The sequence below is a fragment of the Aethalodelphis obliquidens genome, unplaced genomic scaffold (assembly GCF_003676395.1).
Source record: "Aethalodelphis obliquidens isolate GAN/ISIS:26980383/991018 unplaced genomic scaffold, ASM367639v1 scaffold25, whole genome shotgun sequence".
Lineage (NCBI taxonomy): Eukaryota > Metazoa > Chordata > Mammalia > Artiodactyla > Delphinidae > Aethalodelphis > Aethalodelphis obliquidens.
In genome coordinates, this window is record NW_020837969.1 from 10,286,816 (window position 1) to 10,308,661 (window position 21,846).

At 49.1% G+C, this 21,846-nt stretch overlaps 1 protein-coding gene across 1 annotated transcript in view; it reads right to left on the reverse strand.

Annotated features, from left to right (window-relative positions):
* Positions 1-2,194: 2,194 nt before the first annotated feature.
* The window catches only part of MYOM2 (myomesin 2), a 75,852-nt gene continuing 56,200 nt past the window's right edge, over positions 2,195-21,846 (reverse strand). Inside the window, exons 28-36 of the mRNA XM_027122541.1 lie at positions 16,590-16,703; positions 16,313-16,400; positions 15,752-15,790; positions 11,167-11,272; positions 6,496-6,659; positions 6,210-6,246; positions 5,093-5,115; positions 3,925-3,980; positions 2,195-2,858 (exon numbers count right to left, since the gene is read on the reverse strand). Of these exons, the coding sequence (XP_026978342.1) occupies positions 2,541-2,858; positions 3,925-3,980; positions 5,093-5,115; positions 6,210-6,246; positions 6,496-6,659; positions 11,167-11,272; positions 15,752-15,790; positions 16,313-16,400; positions 16,590-16,703 (945 nt within the window). The 3' untranslated portion in view covers positions 2,195-2,540. The remainder of the gene's footprint in view (positions 2,859-3,924; positions 3,981-5,092; positions 5,116-6,209; positions 6,247-6,495; positions 6,660-11,166; positions 11,273-15,751; positions 15,791-16,312; positions 16,401-16,589; positions 16,704-21,846) is intronic.

Consider the following 21,846-nt stretch of genomic DNA (forward strand, 5'->3'; position numbering starts at 1 on the left):
TTGTGTCTGATTATGTTTTTATTAAACCTTTATTCTACCTTAAAAAAAAAAGAGTACCTTATGCTATGATAATTAAATATTATGTTTTCCAAAAAAAAAGAATCCAAATGACTTGCCCATAATAAAAAGCCGGCTGTTCGCTGAGCTGGAACTCGGTGCTGGACCTGGGCTCCAAGCACTGCGTTTCTGCAAGGAGTCGTCCTTACCAAGGCCTGAGGTCGTGAAACAGAGGCAGATGTGTCTCGTCACGAGCTTTCATACTGAGGCAGGAGTGAACATGAAGCCACATGTGAACTTGACGTCTGCGGTATTAGGGGACAAAGGTCACCGCAAACTTCAAATGACCAGGAGGAAAGTCCTCACAAGATTCCAGCCTGCGGATGCTGAGAGGTCGGAGGTACGGGTGACACCCAGACAAAACCCCCAGAAAGGGGACTCCCCACACCAGGTGCCAAACACAGACCATGGTGTTCAAGCTGAATCTGGACAATTTGGGAATAAGAATAAATAAGGACAGTAAAATATTACAATCCACTGAATAAAGCAGGAACTCGTAGGTCCAAGCTGAGGATGATAGATAAACACAGACATTCACACAGACATAAACACACGCCTGACGGGGAGGGGACCCTTGCTCAGAGCCGGATGCTGAGTAAGAAGCCTGGAGGGTGCAGCTGTCGGAAGCATCACCCTCCTCAACCATCGGAACGAAGATGGATTCAGACGAGACTTATCAGTGGGTGCTAAAATCCGGGAGGGGAAGCGCCGAGGAGCGGGGTGTTTACATGGTCCTAAAGTGCCCCCGCAGATGGTGGCCTGTGAGCCGCACAGGGACACAGGGCGGCTGCCCCGGGTCGCACGATGATATTCAACTTCCAGTGAAGGACGGTGGGATATTGTGCTTCTGGACGTGCCCCCCGGGGAGGCCACCGCACCCTGTGGTAGTGGGCAGACTGATTGTGTGTGTCACCCGGGCAGGGCGGAGGGATACCCAGAGAGCTGGGAAAACAGTGTTTCTGGGCGTTTCTGTGAGGTCGTGTGTCTGGACGAGATCAGCATCTGAACCTGCAGACTGAGTGAAGGCCATCCTCCCCAGTGTGGGCGGCCTCATCCAATCCACTGAGAGCCCGGACAGAACAAAGAAGTGGGGAAAGGGAATTCGACGGTCTACATCCGCCCTTGACTTCAGAGCGCCTTTTTCTCAGGTTTTGGACTCAGACCAGGAACCCCATCCGCCCCAGATTCTCAGGGCTTGGGACCCAGAGGGAATTTTACCACGGCTAAACAAAAATGACTAAACTAAAAATTAAGCAAGTTCTTTCTAACTAAATAAAGGCCAAATATAGAGAAATCTGCCTGGGTCTACCCTTGCCAACGATGTTCTCGGAAACACTGGTGGACTTTGCAGTAATAAGAAACTCGGCTAAAGATCACCTGTACGACAGAAGAGGTCAAAATGATTTTAAAAATTCGTATCGAGACTCACAGAAGCCTGTTCAGCTGGCTGGCGTCATGAGGGACGTACTTACAATTCAGGATTTCTTTGATTACCTTAGGAAAATATAATCCAATGTCATAGAGTTTGGATTGGCCTTCATGACACAGAGAGAGAACATTCTGGACTCTCAAAGCTTTCTCTGTTACGGAACAATATGTTTAATACAAAACTAAAATACGGAGATAGGATTTTTATGCCAGAGGAATTTCAGCCTCTTTCCAAAAAAGGGAAAAAGTTCAACGAAAGCATATGTTCACCCCACACATTTTTAAATCTTCACCAAGAGATCTTCTGTAAACACCCAAGTTTCGCTTTTCCCCCCATGACCACTACTGTGATTGTTTCCAATGAGTTTCCTTCCCTTCGAAATGCCTTATTAGCACACTCAAAAAGCATGCAGCCGTCTATGTATTTTGTTTTCCTGACAGTGATTTTACATCCCGTGGACATTTCTAAGCCCGCATGAGACGTCACCTTCCCAGTCCAGTAGCCTCGGGCCCAAGTCCTGACGGGGAAGCTGCTGGGGGTAGCGGGCTGTGCTGGGAGTCTGGTCCCCGCCCCAGGCTCCCCGCTCGGGGTGCATCACCTGCTTGTTCCAGCTGTGAAGCTGCACTGTGACCCCTAATTAAACAAGCCAGAGGGGAGCAGGCAGATGTGCTGGGGACGCGATGGTACAGGAGAGACACCGGAAGTTGCCTTTTAAAGTTTTATTCACCTGAAGCAAGAGAGAGCTGAGAGTACGGAGGCACACACGCTATCCCACCAGCATTTCAGAGCCCCTAGGCCCGAGGGCACTAGAGGGCACGACCCCAGCGCAACGTCAGCTCACCTCCAACCCACCCCGTCCAGCGCCTGCAGACACAGCGGTGCAGCCTCCCGGAAAACATCCGCCTTTCAGCTTAGAAGGACAGAAACCCCTAATCACCAAACCTGAAGACTAAAACCATAACGCACGATTGACTATCAAGCCACGCTGGACGCCGCGGGCCCTTGTCACCTGCTGGGAACAAGCACCCGCGCCGTCTGGCTCCTGGGCCACCCCTCACTGGGTGGGCGAGGACGCGGACGCGGGGAGGAGCTTGGGCTTGGCCTGCTGGGGTAGCACCACGTCGGGGATCTTCTCCCCGTGCTTGTATACGCTGACCGTCACGTCGATCTTCTCGCCCCCGTACTTGTTCTTGACATGGATGCTGTACTTGCCCGAGTCCTCGGAGGTCACGCCCTTTATGGTCATGCTGACATACTTGGCCTGCTCCACCTTGACCAAGAAGTGGTCGCTCAGCTCGATGTCCCTGTCGTTCTTGAACCACATCACTTCCGGGTCCGGGTTCCCGAACACCGTGCAGGTCAGGTTCAAAGTCTTGGGGGGAGGGTGGGCAGAGAGGGGAGAGTTAGAGAAAGAAAAGCCTGGCGGCCTCCGAGCAGCCTAGGCCCTCCACCCACTCGGCTATTGATCTGCCCTTCAGGACATTTATTTAGTCAACATGCTCTTTACATATGTAGGCACCACACTAGACACCAGGGATCCAAAAAGAGCAGGAAGTTCACAGCTTCCTGGGGCAGCTGGAGAGAAAACTCAAAGGTAATCTTTTCTATTTGTTCCCAGATCTAATCCATGCGTAAGTTGATTAAAGAATTTCAAGGCAATCAAGCTCTGGGTTTTTCAGTAGATATTTTTAGCCTGGTTCTAAATTTCCTTTATATTCAGACTCATGGGTTCCCTTTACCAGTTCTTCTGGCAAATCCAGAGACTGCGTTGTCTTATGATAAACTGCATTGTGGACACTTAGCAAAGCATGCTTTCGGTCCAGGATAAAGTAAAACTACTGCTAATCCTCAATCCATGACCTGCAGGTACAGCTCGCCAGGTTTCCCTCAGCGGCTAAAGAAAAGGGCTCTACGTTTTCGTGTTTTGGCCTAATAAAAATTCTCTCAAGTAGCTATGTCCCCGTGACACTGAGATGGAATCACTCAAGCGCCCAGAGAAGTACCAATTAGATATCAGTAATTCCAGTGACAGGTGACCGATGATAACTCCAATAAATGGTTTCCCTTATACACCCCAAAATGACCTTGACAGCTGGAGCGGAGGTTGCTCTTTTTATTTCACACGAGGCGGGTGGGTCGCGTGGGCGAGGGTGTGGGTGGGGCCCGCCTGCCCCTTCATTCACGCCCTCGACCAGCCCCCGGGACCTGTGGCATCAGAGCCAGGTGGACACCGGGGCTGGAAACACCGGGTGTCACAAACACACCATGTAATGTGTCTCCCCGTGATGGGAAAGGTGCCCTGTGTGCATGCGGAGGGTTAGACTAGTCCCTCCTTTGAGGACACAAGTTTCCCAGCAGGACCCAGGACGCCCCCCTCCACACCGGCTGCTGGCACTGGGCCTGCCGTGGGGACCCCCCGCTTCGTTGCCTGCCCTCACCTTTCCCTCCATTATGGTCACCACGTCGGGTAAGCCGCCGAGCACCTTGCCGCGATCTGCAAGAGCAAAGCGCCTCTGCTGAGAAAACCGTCCACGGGGACGATCCCGGGGGTCGGGCCCCAGGCTGAGCACCGAGGGGCGCAGCAGGAGCTGGGAGGGGAGCACTGGCCCGGGAGAGGACACAGGGCAAGGCACACCGTAGCGGGGACCCGTGCTAAGGTGCAGGGTGGGAGCAGGGGGTACGTGACTCCGAGCACGGGGGTCGTGAAACGGTCGAGAGGAAACGCGGCCGTAAGCCGGGCGTGAGGAGGAAAGTCTCAGCAGGGGCTCAACACAGGGCAGACCCCGTCCTTCTGTAATTTAGTCGGGAACTGGGGGCCTGGCCTCTGGAGAGGGGATTTTGCAGGGGGATGTATTGCAGGTATATTTTCATTTTCTGTCTACTGTGATGCTCTGACATCGTAAGTCCCGCCTGGCTGGGCAGAGACAACCCCCCGCCAGCCAAGGGCCCAGCCAGGAGCCCGCCTGTGACCTATGCCGACAGCCCGGCCAGGCCCGGCCTCCTCCGCCTGCCCCGCCCCCGGGGAGGTGACCCTCCTCTGCCCGAAACACCCAGGCCAGGTGCCCGGCGGCTCGGGGCAGCCCTGTCACCCAAAGCCCGGCAAAATCACTAAAAGCAGCCAATCGTACATGTTCCCCCCGCCCCGCCTGCTTTTCCTCTGGAAACCCCAGTAAAGGCCGTGCCCTCAGTCTTCCCTCCGTCCTGTCCTCCGCCCCCTGACCCCCTGGCCATCCCCCCACGTGCCCGGCGTGGCCCTGCCTCTAGGACCCGAGAGCCCAACAAACCACCCTTCCTGGGCCTGTCCTGAGCCTCCTCCGGCGGCCACTCCTGACTGACCAGCTCGTGAAAGGACACAACAGGTGGTGGAAGGTGAAGGCAGAAAGGAGGCCGGGGTGGGGGGCCGGGGGAGCTGGAAGGCGGGCTGTGGGGAAGCTGGGGATGAGCAGCTGAGAGCAGCAGGGGCTGTGGACAGTCCTGAGGGTTTCCAAGCGGGCGACAGGGTTTGCTGTCTATTATTTAATGCACAAAATGAACACCCTTAAGTACAGACCCTCTGCCCCACCGAAAATAATATTTTGTGCTTGCTATAATCTAACATGTACTTACTTTTCTCTGCAAAAGCAGCTGCCCTGAAAATTAAAGGGGGGCAGAGAACAGAATAAAAGAGTCATGAGCAAATGCTATCAACCAAAGGCATCACACATTTCAGAGGTTTCTTAGAGATGAAAGCAAAATGAATGAGGAAACGTGTTTGCTTCTCCTAGAAGAACACATTCGGGTCACAGGGTCTGAGGACCCGTATGTATGTACTTTTCCTGCCGTTTCCCACTGCCCTGTCTTCCAGCTGATAAAACTCACAGAAAAGTTTCTTTTTTCGACAGATTACATTGGAGATTTTTAGATATTTTTGAAAATGTTGGTATTTGATTTACCTAAATCGTCCTTTCATCCATTCAACAAATATTTACTGAATAATCTAGTATGAGACAAAGACTGTTCTCCATGTCGGATGCTCTAAACTTTACACACATGTTTAGAAATCCCCAGTTATTCTTTAAAGTTGCTCTAAACACTGGGATATTGTTCAGCTAAAAAGAAATGAGAATTTTCTGTACCTTCCTCTCAATTTTGCTGTGAACCTAAAACTGCCCTAGAAATAGAAAGTCTTAAAAAAGAACCTAAATATATAACATTAAACAATTGCTCTGTGTGATGTGTTGCTATAATTATACCTATTTCAGAAATTCAGCATTTAAATTCATTTCAATTAACCCAGGGTTGGGCTTCCCTGGTGGCGCAGTGGTTGAGAGTCCGCCTGCCGATGCAGGGGATGCGGGTTCGTGCCCCGGTCCGGGAGGATCCCACATGCCGCGGAGCGGCTGGGCCTGTGAGCCATGGCCGCTGGGCCTGCGCATCCGGAGCCTGTGCTCCGCAACGGGAGAGGCCACAACGGTGAGAGGCCCGCGTACCGCAAAAAAAAAAAAAAAATTAACCCAGGGTTATTATAACTCTAAAATTAATTGATAGATGCATTTACAGTTTAGAAGAATGCCTTCTTCTAAACACGGAATGGCTTAAATTGTTATTTTTAATCCCAGTTCCTAGGAAGATCACATTCCTTGGGTCAGCTAGGCGTCCACAGATGTTCCCACACCCAGCCAGAACGACACCACGTCATCTGGACCCCAGACAGAAACAGGATAGCCAAGCATGCAAATCTTACTTGAGCTGCTGGAATTCGGCAAACGCTTCATCAAAAGCTGCAAGGAAATATTTTGTACATTAGTAACCGTTTGAACGTGCTTGGCTTTTACTCATTCCCTTAGCTGCCCTGCTCGTGACTTTGCTTCATGAAACTGATTGGTTTGCTTAACGGAACAGCCAAATGAATGAAGTCACGTTCTCTGAATGAAAGTGGTAAAATCAGATAGCTTCCCTCTCAGCATCCTTGATCACTAAGGTCATCCCTAAGTACAAAATTACTAGGTGCTAAAGAATAATGATCTTACCTTGACCGGACAGGTCAAGTGACCGTTGATGGGTATCCTGGCCGTCAAAAATCTCGAAGGTGTATTTCCCTTTATCCTTCTCGGTGGGCTCGCAGATCTTCAGCCAGGCCATCTCCTCACTCCCACCAACTCTCATGTGCTCACCTGATGCAATCTTAGCATCCCTTTGAAAAAGTCACAGGGACACACTCAATTTAGAATCTCATATTATATGCACGATACCTGTGGGGCAATATTACACATCTTTCAGGGAGAGCCTCCTCTAACTGGCTGGAGCTGGTGTCATCATAGATTTTTCTGGATATTATACATTTACTAACTACATCAGCAGCTCAGCTCTGAAAACCTTCTGAAATTAAACTTGATACTTAGTTTTTAAAGATACCTTGTGGTTTAACATATGCTTATTGGTAATAGGTAATAGACTCAAATACTCTTGACTGTATGGCATTTTTCTGCTCAAAAAGTTAAAAATAGAGTCACCACGTGATCCAGTGGAGGCACACCCAGAAGAATTGATGGCAGGGGCTCGAACAAATATTCGTACACTCGTGTTCATAACCGCGCGACTCACAGTAGCCAAAAGGTAGAACCAACCCAAGTGTCCATCGACAGATGATGGATAAACCAACTGTGGCCCATCCCTATAATAGAATATTATTCAGCCTTAAAAAGGGAGGAAATTCTGACACCTGCTACAACATGGATGGGCCTGGAGGACATTATGCTGAGTGAAAGAATCCAGTCGCAAAAGGAGAATGACCGCGGCATCGGCTCAGCCAGGACGAGGGGTGAACGCTGCACTAGAGGGGGAGTCCACCAAACGCCAAACCACACGCAACCCGCTGGGCGCCCTTCTCAGAGCCCTAACCCCACCTGGGCTCTAGCGCAGGAGCCCACGGCCCCCTGAGCCGGCATGTGCACCGCCTGGCGCGTGACCCTGAGCTCAGCTCCAGAAAGGAGCCACCCGCCTTCCATCCTAAGCCCTGACCTGCGTTCTGACCCCGCCTCTGTCACAGCCCCGACGCCTTGCTGGACTGGGCACAAATGCTGTTCCCAGACACCATGTGAAGCCACCTGCCCGCAGAGGGCCGGCAGCAGACACCCCCCCACACACCTGGCTCCCCCTCCCAGCTCAGAGCCCCCAGCCTGGCTCCACCCCTGGGGTGAATTCCAGAACCCTCCCTGATCAGCAGTCCCACCCTCACCCTACACCCGCTAAGGCTGGCTTCTGCTGAATTAGCCAACTTATAAGAAGGCAAACAAGTCCTGGTAGCAAAGCACAGCTGCTGGCTGCACTGAATCTGTTATCACTGTTACCCCCAGACAGTGACTTTGGCTCGAAGGACTATTCGTTATTGTTTTGGGACTTAAATGGGCCAAGTCGGATAAAACCTCTTCCTTGGTTTTATTATTGGATCACAAAACATGCCCAAATCCCTTCACTCCCAACTAAATTTAAAACATCTTATGTTAAGGTAAGAAAGAGGAGGATGGAAGAAAGCCTAGGTGTGTCTGCTCGTTTGTGCGAAAGAAACCCAGGAGATGGGTCCCTGCAGGGTGTGGGGAGGGGCTGGAGGCGAGGGTGGGAAGGGGTGGTGGGCGCACCTGCGCGGCTGCCCCGCATCTCCCCTCCCCCAGGGAGCTCCAGGCTTCACTGAGATTTCAGGGGCCTCTGCATGTGAAATTTCCCGTTTGAATTAAAATCCAAAGCGTTTTCTTCTATAAAGAGGCCATGTGGCGTCTTCAGTGGCTGTCATGCTTCTAAGTCTTCAGTGGTCCATACTTAGCAATTGGAGGTCTAGCCCTTTCTCGATGACAGAGTAATTTCACCTTCGAGCAAGAGAACAAAATCCTTTTGCGAAGGGACATGTCTGCTGAGTTCCCCTTCGTATGCTTCTAACTCGTTTGAGATAGGTTTCAGCGTTTCTTCTAAGTGGTCCTCGATGTCTTACTCAGCATTTCGTCAAAGAACAATCGGCCTTGCTGACGCCCACATTTCCCCAAACCCTCACCATTCTCTATTGATTTCTCGCCACCCACTGGCACAGAATGTTCAGGTCCACAGCTCGAGTCTCCCTTGGGCGTCCCTGACTCTGTTAGGTGGGCCATTTAGCATCCAGCAGCACATTGTATTTCTTTCTTTTTTAAAAAACAAATTTATTTATTTTTGGCTGTGTTGGGTCCTCGTTGCTGCACGCGGGCTTTCTCTAGTTGCGGCGAGCGGGGGCTACTCTTCATTGCGGTGCACAGGCTTCTCCTTGCGGTGGCTTCTCTTGTTGTGGAGCACAGGTTCTAGGCACGTGGGCTTCAGTAGTTGTGGCACGCGGGCTTCAGTAGTTGTGGCACACGGGCTCAGGAGTTGTGGCTCCCGGGCTCTAGAGCCCAGGCTCAGTAGCTGTGGCGCACGGGCTCAGCTGCTCCACGGCATGTGGGATCTTCCCGGACCAGGGCTCGAACCCGTGTCCCCTGCATTGGCAGACGGATTCTTAACCGCTGTGCCACCAGGGAGTTCCCGCAGATTGTTATTTCAACAAATGTGTTATATTATTCTCTGTTTTTCCAAGTATTGTCTCACAAGAACTTACTTAATAGTCAAATAGTGAAAAATAACCAAGGTTATATTTCGGTGATAGAATATAACTATAAAATAAAGTTTAACATAGCATTGAATACTATGTAATAGTCAAGTAGTAAAAAATAACTAAAGGTTATATTTTAGTTATTAAAGAACTGAAGAAATACTTGTGTTGATTCTGCTTGGAGAAGAGAAGGCATGGCAACAACCATGCTCAGGAGTCCGTGGAAATCTGCAACACGGCTGCGAGCTCTGTTGGTCTCTAGGGATGGTTTCTTCTGATACAACTTTTTTGATGAGGCAGACGTGTGATCTGAGCCCTTATCTCTCAGTCCGTCTGTCCGCCTGCAATCAGTCCCCTCCTTTCGGCTGGATGGCCCTCGGCACCGTAGTGGCCAGAATCAGACCAACTAGTGTTCGATCCCTGCTCTTTCACTTACTAGCTGCGTGACTTTGAACGAATGATTTATCTTCCGCTTGCAAAACCTCAGTTTTCACATCTATAAAATATGAGTATTAATACCAAGCTCATGGGGCTTTTGTGAGGGTTAAATGAAATCATGTGCGTGAAGTGTATAACACACGGTAACACAACATACAGGTACCCGCGTGCCCAGGCACGTGTTCCCGCGGGATGTGGCATGTATTTAAACTCTGCACGCCCGGCACCCAGCACAGAGCGAGCCGTGCCCTGGGAGGCAAAGCTGGAGAAGCAGCAGCCCCCTGCAGGGGACAGACGCCTTTACCAGGGAAGATAAGACCCTTATCACAGCTGCACACAACTTACTGAAAGATGATAGGCTGTAAATGACAAAGAAGCCCAGAGAAGGAAGTGATTCATTCTCCTTTTCCAGGAGAAGGTCTGATTCCGCTAGAAATAGACATTTACTCATTGGTTTTAAAAAATATATCCTTATCAACAATTACATCACAAAACTACACCAGAGTTTCAATCTTCAAAGCTCCTGTTGTTGGAATCCTCCAGAAAGAGCCACTTCCCCACAAACCCCTTAGTATGGGACCTGCAGTGACTGCACCCGATACAGATTTCCATACTAACTACCAAAAACAGAGATGCAGGATTCCAAACACAGATGCACTAAGACGTCAGTACATCTTCTTAGTTTATGCTTCTGATCATAACTAACATCTAAGACAAAAGCACAGCACATCAAAATGTAAATAGGAAAAAGATATCCCAAGACATTTATCCATTCAGCACTTCGGTTTACTCACGAATAGATTCACCTCAATAATGCTTTTACAAGTAAATTAGTCATAAGCATGAAGTTTGCCTCTTGAAATGTTAATTAGGGAAAATAACATCTAAAGGCACGACGTGGACACTCTGAGGTCCCAGTCCATGGAGGAGCACACGACTTTGGTATATGGACATCACTGAAAACTTGGCCTGCAAGTGTTGCCCATGTCCTCAGGTTAGAGACAGACACCATGGTCCCCGCTCCATCCGCCCCCTTTGACGGAGTGCGTTAGAGATAACCCTGGGGGGATGGTCGGAAGGGCAAACTCCAGGGGGCTGGGGGCAGGCACTCGTCCACACGCTGTGACCATAATGAGAGTCTCCAATGTTTTAGTAGCGAACATGCCCACCTGGACAGGCAACCAGCAGCAGACATGAAATACAGAGAAAACCTGCTGTTTGTACAGGGTTTCATCCTCTCGCTTTCTTACAATTAAGTTTGTTTTGGTCCTTTTCTCTTTAATCAATCTAGTGAGAAACCAACAGACTGGAAATCTGGAGCACCTTTTCCAAATATTATTTTTCCATTAGCTCTGCTGGATTCCAGACAAAATGTGTGTCACCAGTAAAACCACCTTTGTCCAAACCAAAACCCTGAAGAACTTTGTCTCCAGTACCTTCAGTCACTCCTTTAGCTTTCTCCTTCTCCACCCCCCACCCCCCGCCCCCCCCCAGTTTCTGTGATGGTCCCGCCCCGAGCCCAAGGCTGTCATCATTTCTCAAAACTACAAAGTCTTGAGCAGACTTGGCTATGAACACGTGTCCCAGCCGTGAGCCCTGGGCACCGCCCCATGGATGGCATGGCCACAGTCCACGGCACATGGACACTTACTTGTGGTACCAGTTCACTTTCATTTCTTCGGTGAAATATTTCATGAAACACTGAAGTCTTATTTCTTCCGCGGTGCAAAGTATCTTCAGTGGAGAAGCAGAGGCTCCTGCAGAAAATAAAACATACTCAGATCTGAGGAAAGCAGTCTGTGCTGCGTGAGGATGGACAAGCCCTGTGGCCAGGTTACATCCTGCTGTAAATGCATCCTCACGCATATATTCTAACATCCGTCAGCCACAAATCCTTACCATTTGCCCAGGCCATGTTCATTCATTAAATAAGCTTTTGCCACACCAAAATTATCTGAAAATCTCTTTGACAATAGCATCAAGGAACTCAAATGGCCCCAAGAAAATATTCCCTAAGGGCACTTTTCACATCCCTGACCACTTCCATCCCGTCATTACCACAGGAATCAACTTATAAATTAGACCACACACAAGCTTCCCATATAGATGAGATTCCAAACTGACGGGGTCTGCCCTGTCTGCAAGATTGCATCTACCTTCTTGCATCTCCCCACTCCTTCTTCCTGGCATTTGCTAAAATAACCTTTCCCCTGAAGGGAATGGAGCCCCTAGGCACTCAATCCCCTATAGAACTTTCTGGAAAATCCATGTAAATGATGTAGGGATGGGAATCCCCTCATGGAGCTTGGTGGCTGGAGCCCGTCTAGCTGAATGCCCCACCTCCATGGCCTCTGGCGTCCTCTTTCTCTCTACTCCTGCCCAGAGAGAAAGGCAGAAAATGATTTTTATTCAAACCCCTTCCTCCGCTTTGCTTCTCCCTACATGGGGGAGGGCAGTGGGCTGACCAGATGCAGAGGGTAACAAGCTGCACATCCCTGAGCACAAAAATACGGAAGTGTTGCAGTCTTAAGGAGGCCAAATAGCTTCAAGTCGAGGGTCATTTTTCAGACTACACTCGCAGTCGGTAAATGATCACGAGCCCACAGGGTTTTCCACTCAAGCGGGGAGGAGGGAAAGGTACCATCCATGAAACGGACAGACAGGAGAGCAGTTCTCAGCTCAAATGCAAGGCTGGTGCCTGGCATTTTCCCTGAATACTGAGAATCAAGCCCTGCACACAGAATTAAACGCTACCCCACAGAACCAGATGGGTTTCATTTCAGCTAGAAAATCAACAGATAATTAACTTCGCCCACCACAGGGAGGAAAGGATGGCAGGATGCATGTTCTAAGTAATCAGATTACAAGAGCCTGACTTCCAAGAATGACGCTGACCAGGGCAACGTGACCTAGGAAGCTGTATCCCTATTTTCTGATTTTATATCCGCTGCATCCTTACTGAGCCTTGATTTTGAAGGCTTAAGGGGCATTTATATCTTATTAGACAAAATTTAACCAGATAGGTATTCAATCTACACAGTCGCCACACCGAAAGTAAGTTCTGCTATTGGTATTTCTGTTTCACAACTGATTCTGAAAGTTATTTGATTAGACATTTCAGAGTTCTATAACTATTAAAAATCAAGGTATACAGTTTAACCTTGGCCCCCTTTAGGCAAAATACACCTTAGACATTTTTGTAAAATTGAAGGACTGCCAACGTTAAAGAGCTGGGTGGGTAACGTCTTAGAATACACATCTCGTGATGAGGGGGGAGTTCCGAAGCGCTGTAGAAGGAAGGCTGGACTCCTAATCTAGGGACATGAGAATACTCTGCTAGTGGTTAACTGAGTGACCCAGGACAAATCACACAACTTCTCGGTGACCAGAGTCCTCATCTAGATAATGTGGGTCTCTTCCAAGGTTCTGCAAAAATACAGAGTCCCTCAGCACGTCTTGTCAGATACAGTTCATGGAGATGCCGAAAACCTAACCAAGGACTTGGAGTCTCCAATTGTGCTTTCTCCATCTCAAAAGTCAGCATGGAAATGAAGAGGAATGTCAAAGGCATGCACACACATACACAGAAGCACGTGCACGTTCACACATACACACAGAGCATCATCCACGCAGAGAACTGTAACTTTGGCATCGATTTTTATAACGCGTTTGTTTGCAGCCAGAGAATTACAGAACTTTACATCTGGATGAGAACTTGGATGTCGCCTTGTCCAAATTCCTTATTATAAGGATGAAGAGGTTGAGGAACCCTAACTCTCTCTATAACAGCAGGTTTGCTTCACAGCCAAGCACAGCCTTTAACCTTCGGGACACGAAGAACAAACAGTTCTGTTCTGTGGGCTGCTAGCTGACCCGGCAGGAAAGCCTCCTACACTCTGCCACCCACAAGCCGCTGCAGGATCCTCTCTGTGGGATCAGGGTCGGGAAGGAGGAAGCCCGGGAGGCTGACGTGAGGATCCCATATTTATCCAAAGCCTCTAGTTGGCCCTGAAATTCGAACAAAATTTGGGGGGGGTCCCCAAGAAGAGCCACTGATTGCTTCCCAACATGCAAACCCCAGAGGCTGTTTGGACTTAGAAGCTCCGGGAACACTATCTCCCCACACCGCGCCCCCCCAAGCTGTGAAGGGAAATTTGGTTTAAAAGCCAAGAAAACGAATAGGGAAACGTTTCTGTGCTCCAGGAAACAGGAAATCACTGTTTTGACAGCTCTCCACTTGAAAATTCAGAAGTACTCCTTACAACAACCCAGTATTACGTCTGACGCTGCTCCGTGGAACTATAGAGTTTGACCCAAAACGCCTCTCCCGGGTGGAGCTGGACCCTCGTTCAATAGGCAGAGGCCACCAGGCACCCAACACGCATGGCGAGACCGTGACTCGCGTCACAGCGTCCACGTGACTGTCAGCAGAGCACGGAGGACGCGTACCCATCTTCACTCCGGCTGTTTCAGGAGTGGCGCGCTCAGCGCTGTCTGCTATCGGTTAGACCAGCTCGGGGCTGCATTAGGTCTAAAAAGCCACTGATTGCAGGTGACAAGAGCCCACTTGGAACCCGAGCAGGAATCATGGCGTCTTCAAGGATTAAGAATATTCCTGGGGGGCAGGGGGCAGGTGGAGGAGAAGTGAGGGTGTGTGTACGTGTGAGCGTGTCTGAGTATGTGCTTGGGCGTCAGCACCCCCGAGGGCTCTCAGAAGACACACAAGAGGCAGAGGCACAGCTTCCCTGAAGTCAGAGGTCAGAGGACAGAGGATGGAGGTGACCGAGGTCCCTGATGGATGCAGCAAGGGGACGTGGGAAGCACAGATGTCACACCCGGACCGACACCCCAGACGGCCACGACACCTCAGGGCTGCGGGGAGAGCCCACTGCAGCCTGAGCGGGACGGCCGGGAAGACGGGTAAGCTCTGGGATAACAGGGCGCGCACGTGGGCTGCGGAGAAGCCCCCGCTTGCTACTAACACAGCCACCTCGTAGATCGGGTAACGCTTGCTCTGCTCCTTTCCGGCTGCAACAGCACTGAACACGCAGCGTCCAGTAGACCCAGGGCCTGGCTCCTCGGGAGGACAGAGGCTGAAACGTGATGCCGTGTGTCCCGTGCCTTCTCTCTGCCCACCACACTAACTCTCAGTAAGACGCACGTGGTCCTTCCAGGCTCGGGCATCTGGGACCCAAGATCACGAGAATACAATAGGAAACTACCTCTGTCCCCTTCACTGGTACCTTCACTTTTCAAGACACCACGACCACTCGCATCACCAATGTTACAGGTCACATGATGCTTTAATGCAAGGTCATCCCATGAAGCATAAGCGTGAAGCCGCCTTTCAAGTGGCTTCATGTACCTGCGCAAAGTGGCGTGTACACCATGGAGTGGCATTCGGCCCATTAATAATCATCAGCAGTAAAACTCATTCAAAATGTGGTCACCTACGTGACAAGCAAAAGCAAAGAGGAACAGTCTACCTTACGGGGACGTTTTGAGAGAGTGATGAAAAAATAAACGTCAGAAGTTTTCCAGAAGAATGACCGAAAAACCTTACGGGGCAGCAGCTGAGCTCAGACCTGGGAGAGATGTGAGCTTCTGGTCCTGACCGGCTTCCAGAGCCCTGTGGTTAAGCCACCTAACTGCTCCGGGCCTTAGATGTCTGATCTGATGACATCAATTAGGTCACCTCTAGAAAGCCCACAGCCGTAAAATTTTATTATCAGCAGAAAGCCCTTAAGCTATTATTATCAAATTAATAACCAACATCTTTGTTCTCACAGTTTCCAGGGAAGGGTAAATAGAGAGGAAGAATTTATCTGCAAAGTTAAAAAGTGGTTTAGTATGTATTAAACCAGACATAAAACCAGAGGCTTCAAAATTCATTATCGCTATTCAGCATTTGTAACGCAGACGCTGAGAGCAATTATGGACAAAGCATCATCGGAGTTGACCTAAGGCAAATTACAAGAAGTGGCTAATTAGGGAGTCCAAACTGAGTTTGTTTTGTCTCTCCTAATATTTTTTTTAAGAAAAACATATTCTGCATATAATGCCAAAAACCCCCTTAAAAAGCATCACCGAGGCGGTCAGGTAACTGTTCCGCCGTTGAATCTGGGGCCTGTTCACAGGAGATGCACTGTGGTTCCATTAGCTGTGGAAAATGCCCTTCTCGGGAAATAGCAATTTTAGCACCAAAATGACTTGAAAGTTAGAAGGCATTTACTTACCACAGACTCTACTCATGGCCAAAATCATATCCTCGTACACTGAAAGGAAGAAGGAAACGTACCATTACGGTGTCTAATTTTATCAGCAGCATTTTCATGTTTAATTAAATTGATACAGGGAATCAGGATGTTCATTTGAAAAATGAAACATTAAAATGGCAATAGTTATCCACAAAGGGCTCACGTGTGGCGATAAATCCTTCTAATCTATTCACTTTTTAAACAAGGAACATTTTGCTCGACATAAATCCGACCATACATTTAACTGAACCTCTTCATCACTGTTTCAATCACTTTAATACATTTGTCACAAGATAGAACTTGGCTCCTGAAGGTGAACTAAGACAGCATTTCATTGAAGCCCAGAGTAATATCATACCTTGTTCTAAAACACTCAAACAGCTTTGAATGCAACTCAAGTACAAATCTGTTTTCTCTTCCTGTGTCCCCGCTAAAGAAACAATATGTACTAAGGATACAGACGCTGTGCCTTTATCACACAGTTCATCCTGCTGGCGAAGTGGATTTCCTTTTAGTAGAAGGAAGAAGGTTTTATTCTACCTTTGCCAGCTATCTCAAGGACAGACACATCTTGACCTCTCTCGTCTTTCAAGGTTGCCTTATATTCACCATGGTCCTTCTTTGACAACTGCAAATAAAACACATCCCATATGTACATAAAACTGACGCCATGATACAAAAGGTAATACAGGCTGATACGTTCTCTTTGCAAACCATGGAAATTTAGGAGGCAAACTGGGAGATAATGCAGAATTCACAGGTTGTTTGAGAGAACTTTCTTATCTTGTTTCTATCTCTTTTCTTTAACACAATGTACCTTTGGTAGGAACAGCTCACAGACCCCCTTCTCCAGATCAGGCAACTTTTCTGGTTCATACAGAGCATCATCCTTTAGCCATTTGAAAACGGTTTCCTTCTTGGTGTTTGCAACCTACAAGACAGGAATCTTACGTTGAGTATGTGAATCGCTGTGGCTCATGAGAAAAAAGTCTACTCTGATTTGAAATCATGGACCTAAAAAAAAAAATCAATTTTTATTATAGACAGTCTCAGACAAATGCACATGGGAAAGCTGTCGGTTCTAATAATAGCAAATACATTTCTAAATTTCAGCTTCTAAAATAATTAAGCCCTGACAGTTCCATTCGGAAGAACAAATGATTCTTCTTCGTGCTAACCCATGAAATTAGACGGTGCAAGGTTTTTTGGTTCATGTGAGATGTCAATAATAAAGACAAGATGTAAGCAGTGTATTTTAAATTTATAAATAATATAAAATATCATTATTGGCCTATAAAACTGTTGAGTGACTGCTTTTTTGGCAACATGACATTGCGGACACACAGACGCAGGGGAAAGAAACTTTAACGCAAAACGAGCCCACTGGGCACGAGGACTTTCCTGCTACTAAAATTCCTCGAAATTCAATCTCTGCCATAAGCCTGAACTCGAAACTCAGCTTTGCAGAATTCCAAAGATGAGTAAAGATCTCAAGTCACATGCTCTGACCTACACGTCCCACAAAGAAGAAGAATTCTGGCTCTGTTGGAGCGGAATGTACTGATCACACTGAATTGTGTGACACGGACCATTCTGCATTCACATCCCATACAGACTCAACAACAGAGATGTCAGCGACAAAAAACAAATTACCAACATTGAGAGCACGTGATTAGTTCCGAGAGTGTAGCACTGCAACGTATTTTAGACTTCCCGTAGCAGCTACGTCAGTTGCTGTCGTTGGTGACATCCCTGGGGGACAATCCCAGACGGCAGGGCTCCGGAATGTTCTACTCGCACTTGCACATGGGGCACAGCAGCGTGCCCGATATGGAGAATAATTCCATAAATGTTTCAGAGTAAGTGCAGGGCTGTCTCCCGCTGGTCTGGGAGCTAGGCTCTTCCTTCTGAAGCCAGGACCACGTGGTGACAGTCAGGATGAAGCGAAGCTAAGCAATTCCAGCAGACGATGTCCTTTGTCCTAACACCTCAAAATCTCCCTTGTGTCCGTTTCCACGCCAAGCCAATCCCCGACTCTCTCCCACCTTAATTCAGCACTGCTGCCTCTTACTCTCATTTTCCAAGGTATTTACACTGTCGGTCCTTGGGTGCTAAATAAAAACCTTTCCAATGACCTTCAGCCTCTGTTCTCTAAAACCTATATCCTCAGTTACTTTATTTGTCCTGTAGCTCGGGGTGCGGGTGGGGGGGAGGGGGGTGTCTTCTGTCCCCAAATAACTCATTTGTCGCTTCTCTGAACTCTCTGCAATGTCTCTACCACTTTTTCTATTTTCTTCCCTCCTTCCTTCCTCCCTCCCTCTCTCTCTTTTTGGCTGCGTTGGGTCTTCGTTGCTGTGCGAGGGCTTTCTCTAGTTGTGGCGAGCGGGGGCTACTCTTCGTTACGGTGCGTGGACTTCTCATTGTGGTGGCTTCTCTTGTTGCGGAGCACGGGCTCTAGGCACGCAGGCTCAGTAGTTGTGGCACGCGGGCTTCAGTAGTTGTGGTGCACAGGCTTAGTTGCTCCGCGGCATGTAGGATCTTCTCGGACCAGGGCTCAAACCTGTGTCCCCTGCGTTGGCAGGCAGATTCCTAATCGCTGCGCCACCAGGGAAGTCCTCTACCACTTTTTCAATACGCGCACCTCACATGCACATAAGTATCTAGGAAAAGGTCACAACACGATCACTCCTGAGACACGGGGCCCTGCCCGACTCTCACAGTGTCTGAGTGCACTCTCCCCAAAGCTTTACTGGAGGTGTGTGAGAAATCTCTCTCCCAGATCTCCTTCCATTCATGACTGAGGTTTCTCTTGTCTTAAACTTTTCTTTTAAAAGATGGTTTTCTGTAAAGTTATAATATGAATACGTCCACACATTGATTTTTCTCCATGTGTTTTGTTATGTAAGTAAATAGAACAATAACCACCTGCCAAAGTATCATTAGGCAAAAACCTATGTGGAAGAAGGGTTCACGGAACCCCAGGAGTGATGGGACATGAGTACGCAGGCTAGGTGGGTTAAATTGCAAAAGACTCACCTCTCAAGCAATAGTTATTCAGTTTCTCCAATAGCTGTGTTCAAAGACTTATGACTCACTTTGATCAGGGAACTTAAAATATTATCAAATATTCACAGGAGGGCCTACACCATGTCAGAGCACATGGGGAACCTATTTGTCCCACCGCCATTGTGAGCATGTACTCAGGACACCCTTGTCAGAAAAAAGGCCAACTGACTACAACATAGCCGCTGCCTTAATTGACATTTACCACCGTGTATGTTTAAGGTGTACAATGTACACAACTTGATACACGTATATATTGCAAAAATGGTTCCCACAATGAGGTTAGTTAACACATCCTTCACCTCACATGGTTACCACTGTGTATGTGTGAGCGGTGAGAACACGCAAGGTCACTCTCTCAGCAACTTTCAAGTGTATAATACAGTGTTATTAGCTGCAGTCACCACGCTGGGCATTAGACCCTAGAACTTACTCATTCCATAACTGGTAGTTTGTACCCTTTGACCAACATCTCCCCCACCCCTTAGCAACCACCACTTGTCTCTTTGCTTCTATGAGTTTGGCTTTTTTTAGATTCCACATAGAAGTGAAATCATGTCGTGTCTGTCTTTCTCTGTCTGACTTACTTCACTGAGCTTATTTCCCTCAAGACCCATCCATATTGTTACAAATGGCAGAATGTCCATCTTTTTTATGACTGAATAATATTCCTCTGTGTGTGTGTGTGTGTGTGTGTGTGTGTGTGTGTGTGTGTGTGTGTCACATCTTCTTTAGCCATTCATTCGTCAGCAGACCCTTGGTTGTGTCAATGTCTTGGCCATTGTGAGCAATGCTGCTACGAACACGTGGTGCAGGTGTCTCTCCACAAGAGTGACATCACTTCCTTGAGATGGACTCCCGGAGTTGGGATCGCTGGATCGTATGGTAGCTTTATTTTTATTTATTTATTTTTTTGGCGATACGCGGGCCTCTCACTGTTGTGGCCTCTCCCGTTGCGGAGCACAGGCTCCGGACGCGCAGGCTCAGCGGCCATGGCTCACGGGCCCAGCCGCTCCCGGCATGTGGGATCTTCCCGGACCAGGGCACGAACCCGCGTCCCCTGCATCGGCAGGCGGACTCTCAACCACTGCGCCACCAGGGAAGCCCTGGTAGCTCTATGTTTAATCTTTTGAGAACCTCCGTGCTGTTTTCCACAGTGGCTGCACCGATTTACATTCCCACCAACAGTGCACGAGGGCTCCCTTTCCTCCGCAGTTTTGCCAACATCTGTCATTTCTTGTCTTTTTGATGATGGCCATTCTGACAGGTGGCCTTCACCCTTGATTTGTCTTCTGCTTTCCCGCTCAGCATCTAAACATGATTGAATGTCCCCATCCAGCCAGCGGGGAGAGAAGGACTTGACCCCCACGTCCACGACCCGCTGGGACTCCCAGGCTGTGATGGGCTCAGCTCAGTCTTCACCCATCTTCCATCCCATCAGCCAGCGCCGTTCGGACTCCCAGCCCCCGGCCACCAGCCCATCCGGACAGGCAGCAGGCCCCGCGTCAGCCCTCGCCTCACTCAGGACGCTGCTGTGCAGTCTTCACTCCTTGAATTCCTCACCTTCCTCATTCCATGAAGCCGCTTCTTGTTTCTCCTCTTACTTCCTGAGGACTTCCCCTCGGTAATTCCCTTAAAAATCCTTCTCTCCTGTTCTACTCTGACAACATGATATTTTCCAAAATTCTCCAAGTTTCCGTTATCTTTCTGTCTCCAAAGGCTGCCCTTCAGCAAACCTGCCCCACGGGCGTCGTGCTCACCGCCACGCGCGTCCTGCTACCTCATAAGCCTCCACAGCAGAGCTTCAGCTTGCTGTGAGGGCCGGGCTCACGGTGCGCTGGTTATACCATATCGCCTGTGCTACAGGCGTAACCAACGAAGTACTTGCAAAACTGAATTTATCCTCAAAATCCTCAGACTTGGTCCTGCCCCTGCAGTGCCGGTTAGTATCACAGCACCACCTGGTCTCCAAGACAGAGACCTAAGATCGTCCAAGACACTGTCCTCGCTCACATCCAATTCTCACCGACTCCTCCCGGAAACGTAGCTCCCCAACAGTCTTCCAGTGTATCTCCTACTCTGTGCACGTGACCACTATGCTCGTCTGAGTTCCCATCTCTCATTGAGCCTCTTGGGCAGCCTCCCCTCCGGCCTTAAGAAACAGCCAGAGTCATCACGTTCCTGAAAACCCCAAAGGCAGGCTCCCCGCCGTCTGCAGACCAGAGTCCCCCTCTGCCCTGCTGGATGCCCTCTGGTCCAGCCCCCAACTGTCTTACCCACCTTATGTATTTCTTATTGTGGTAAAATACAGATGACATAAAATTTACCACCTTCACCATTTTTAAGTGTACAGTTCTGTGGCACTACGCACATTCACGTTGCTGGGTAACCATCACCACTGACCATCTCCAGAATTTTCTTGTCTTCCCAACCTGATACTCTGTCCCCATTAAACACTGACTCCCTACCCCCATCCTTCAGCCTCTGGCCCCCTCCATCCTACTCTCTGTCTATGAGTTTGACTGCTCTAGGGACCTCACGTAAGTGGAATCATACAGGGTCTGTCCTTTCGGGTCTGCCTTATTTCACCCAAGTGTCACCCGTGTTGCAGCAGGTAACAGGATTTCCTTCCGTTTTAAAAGGCTGAATGACAGCCCGCGAATTTACCACATTTGTTTATCCATCCATCGATGGGCACTTGGGCCGCCTCCACCCTGGGTTATTGTGAATCGCGCGGCCACCATCATGGTGCACACGTATCTATCTGAGGCTGGGTCATACCGTAATTCCACCCATTACTTCTGAGGAGCTGCCATACTGCTCTCCACAGCGGCCGACTCATAATTCACCCTCTAATGCTGCGGCTCCCAGTTTCCCACGCGGCTGTTTCACAGTTCAGCCTGTGGGAGCAGTTTCCACCCTCGTCGACCTGTATCCTTCTCAGTCATCCCCCCGCACTCAGCTCAGGACCACCCTCGCCGACCTGTATCCTTCTCGGTCATCCCCCCGCA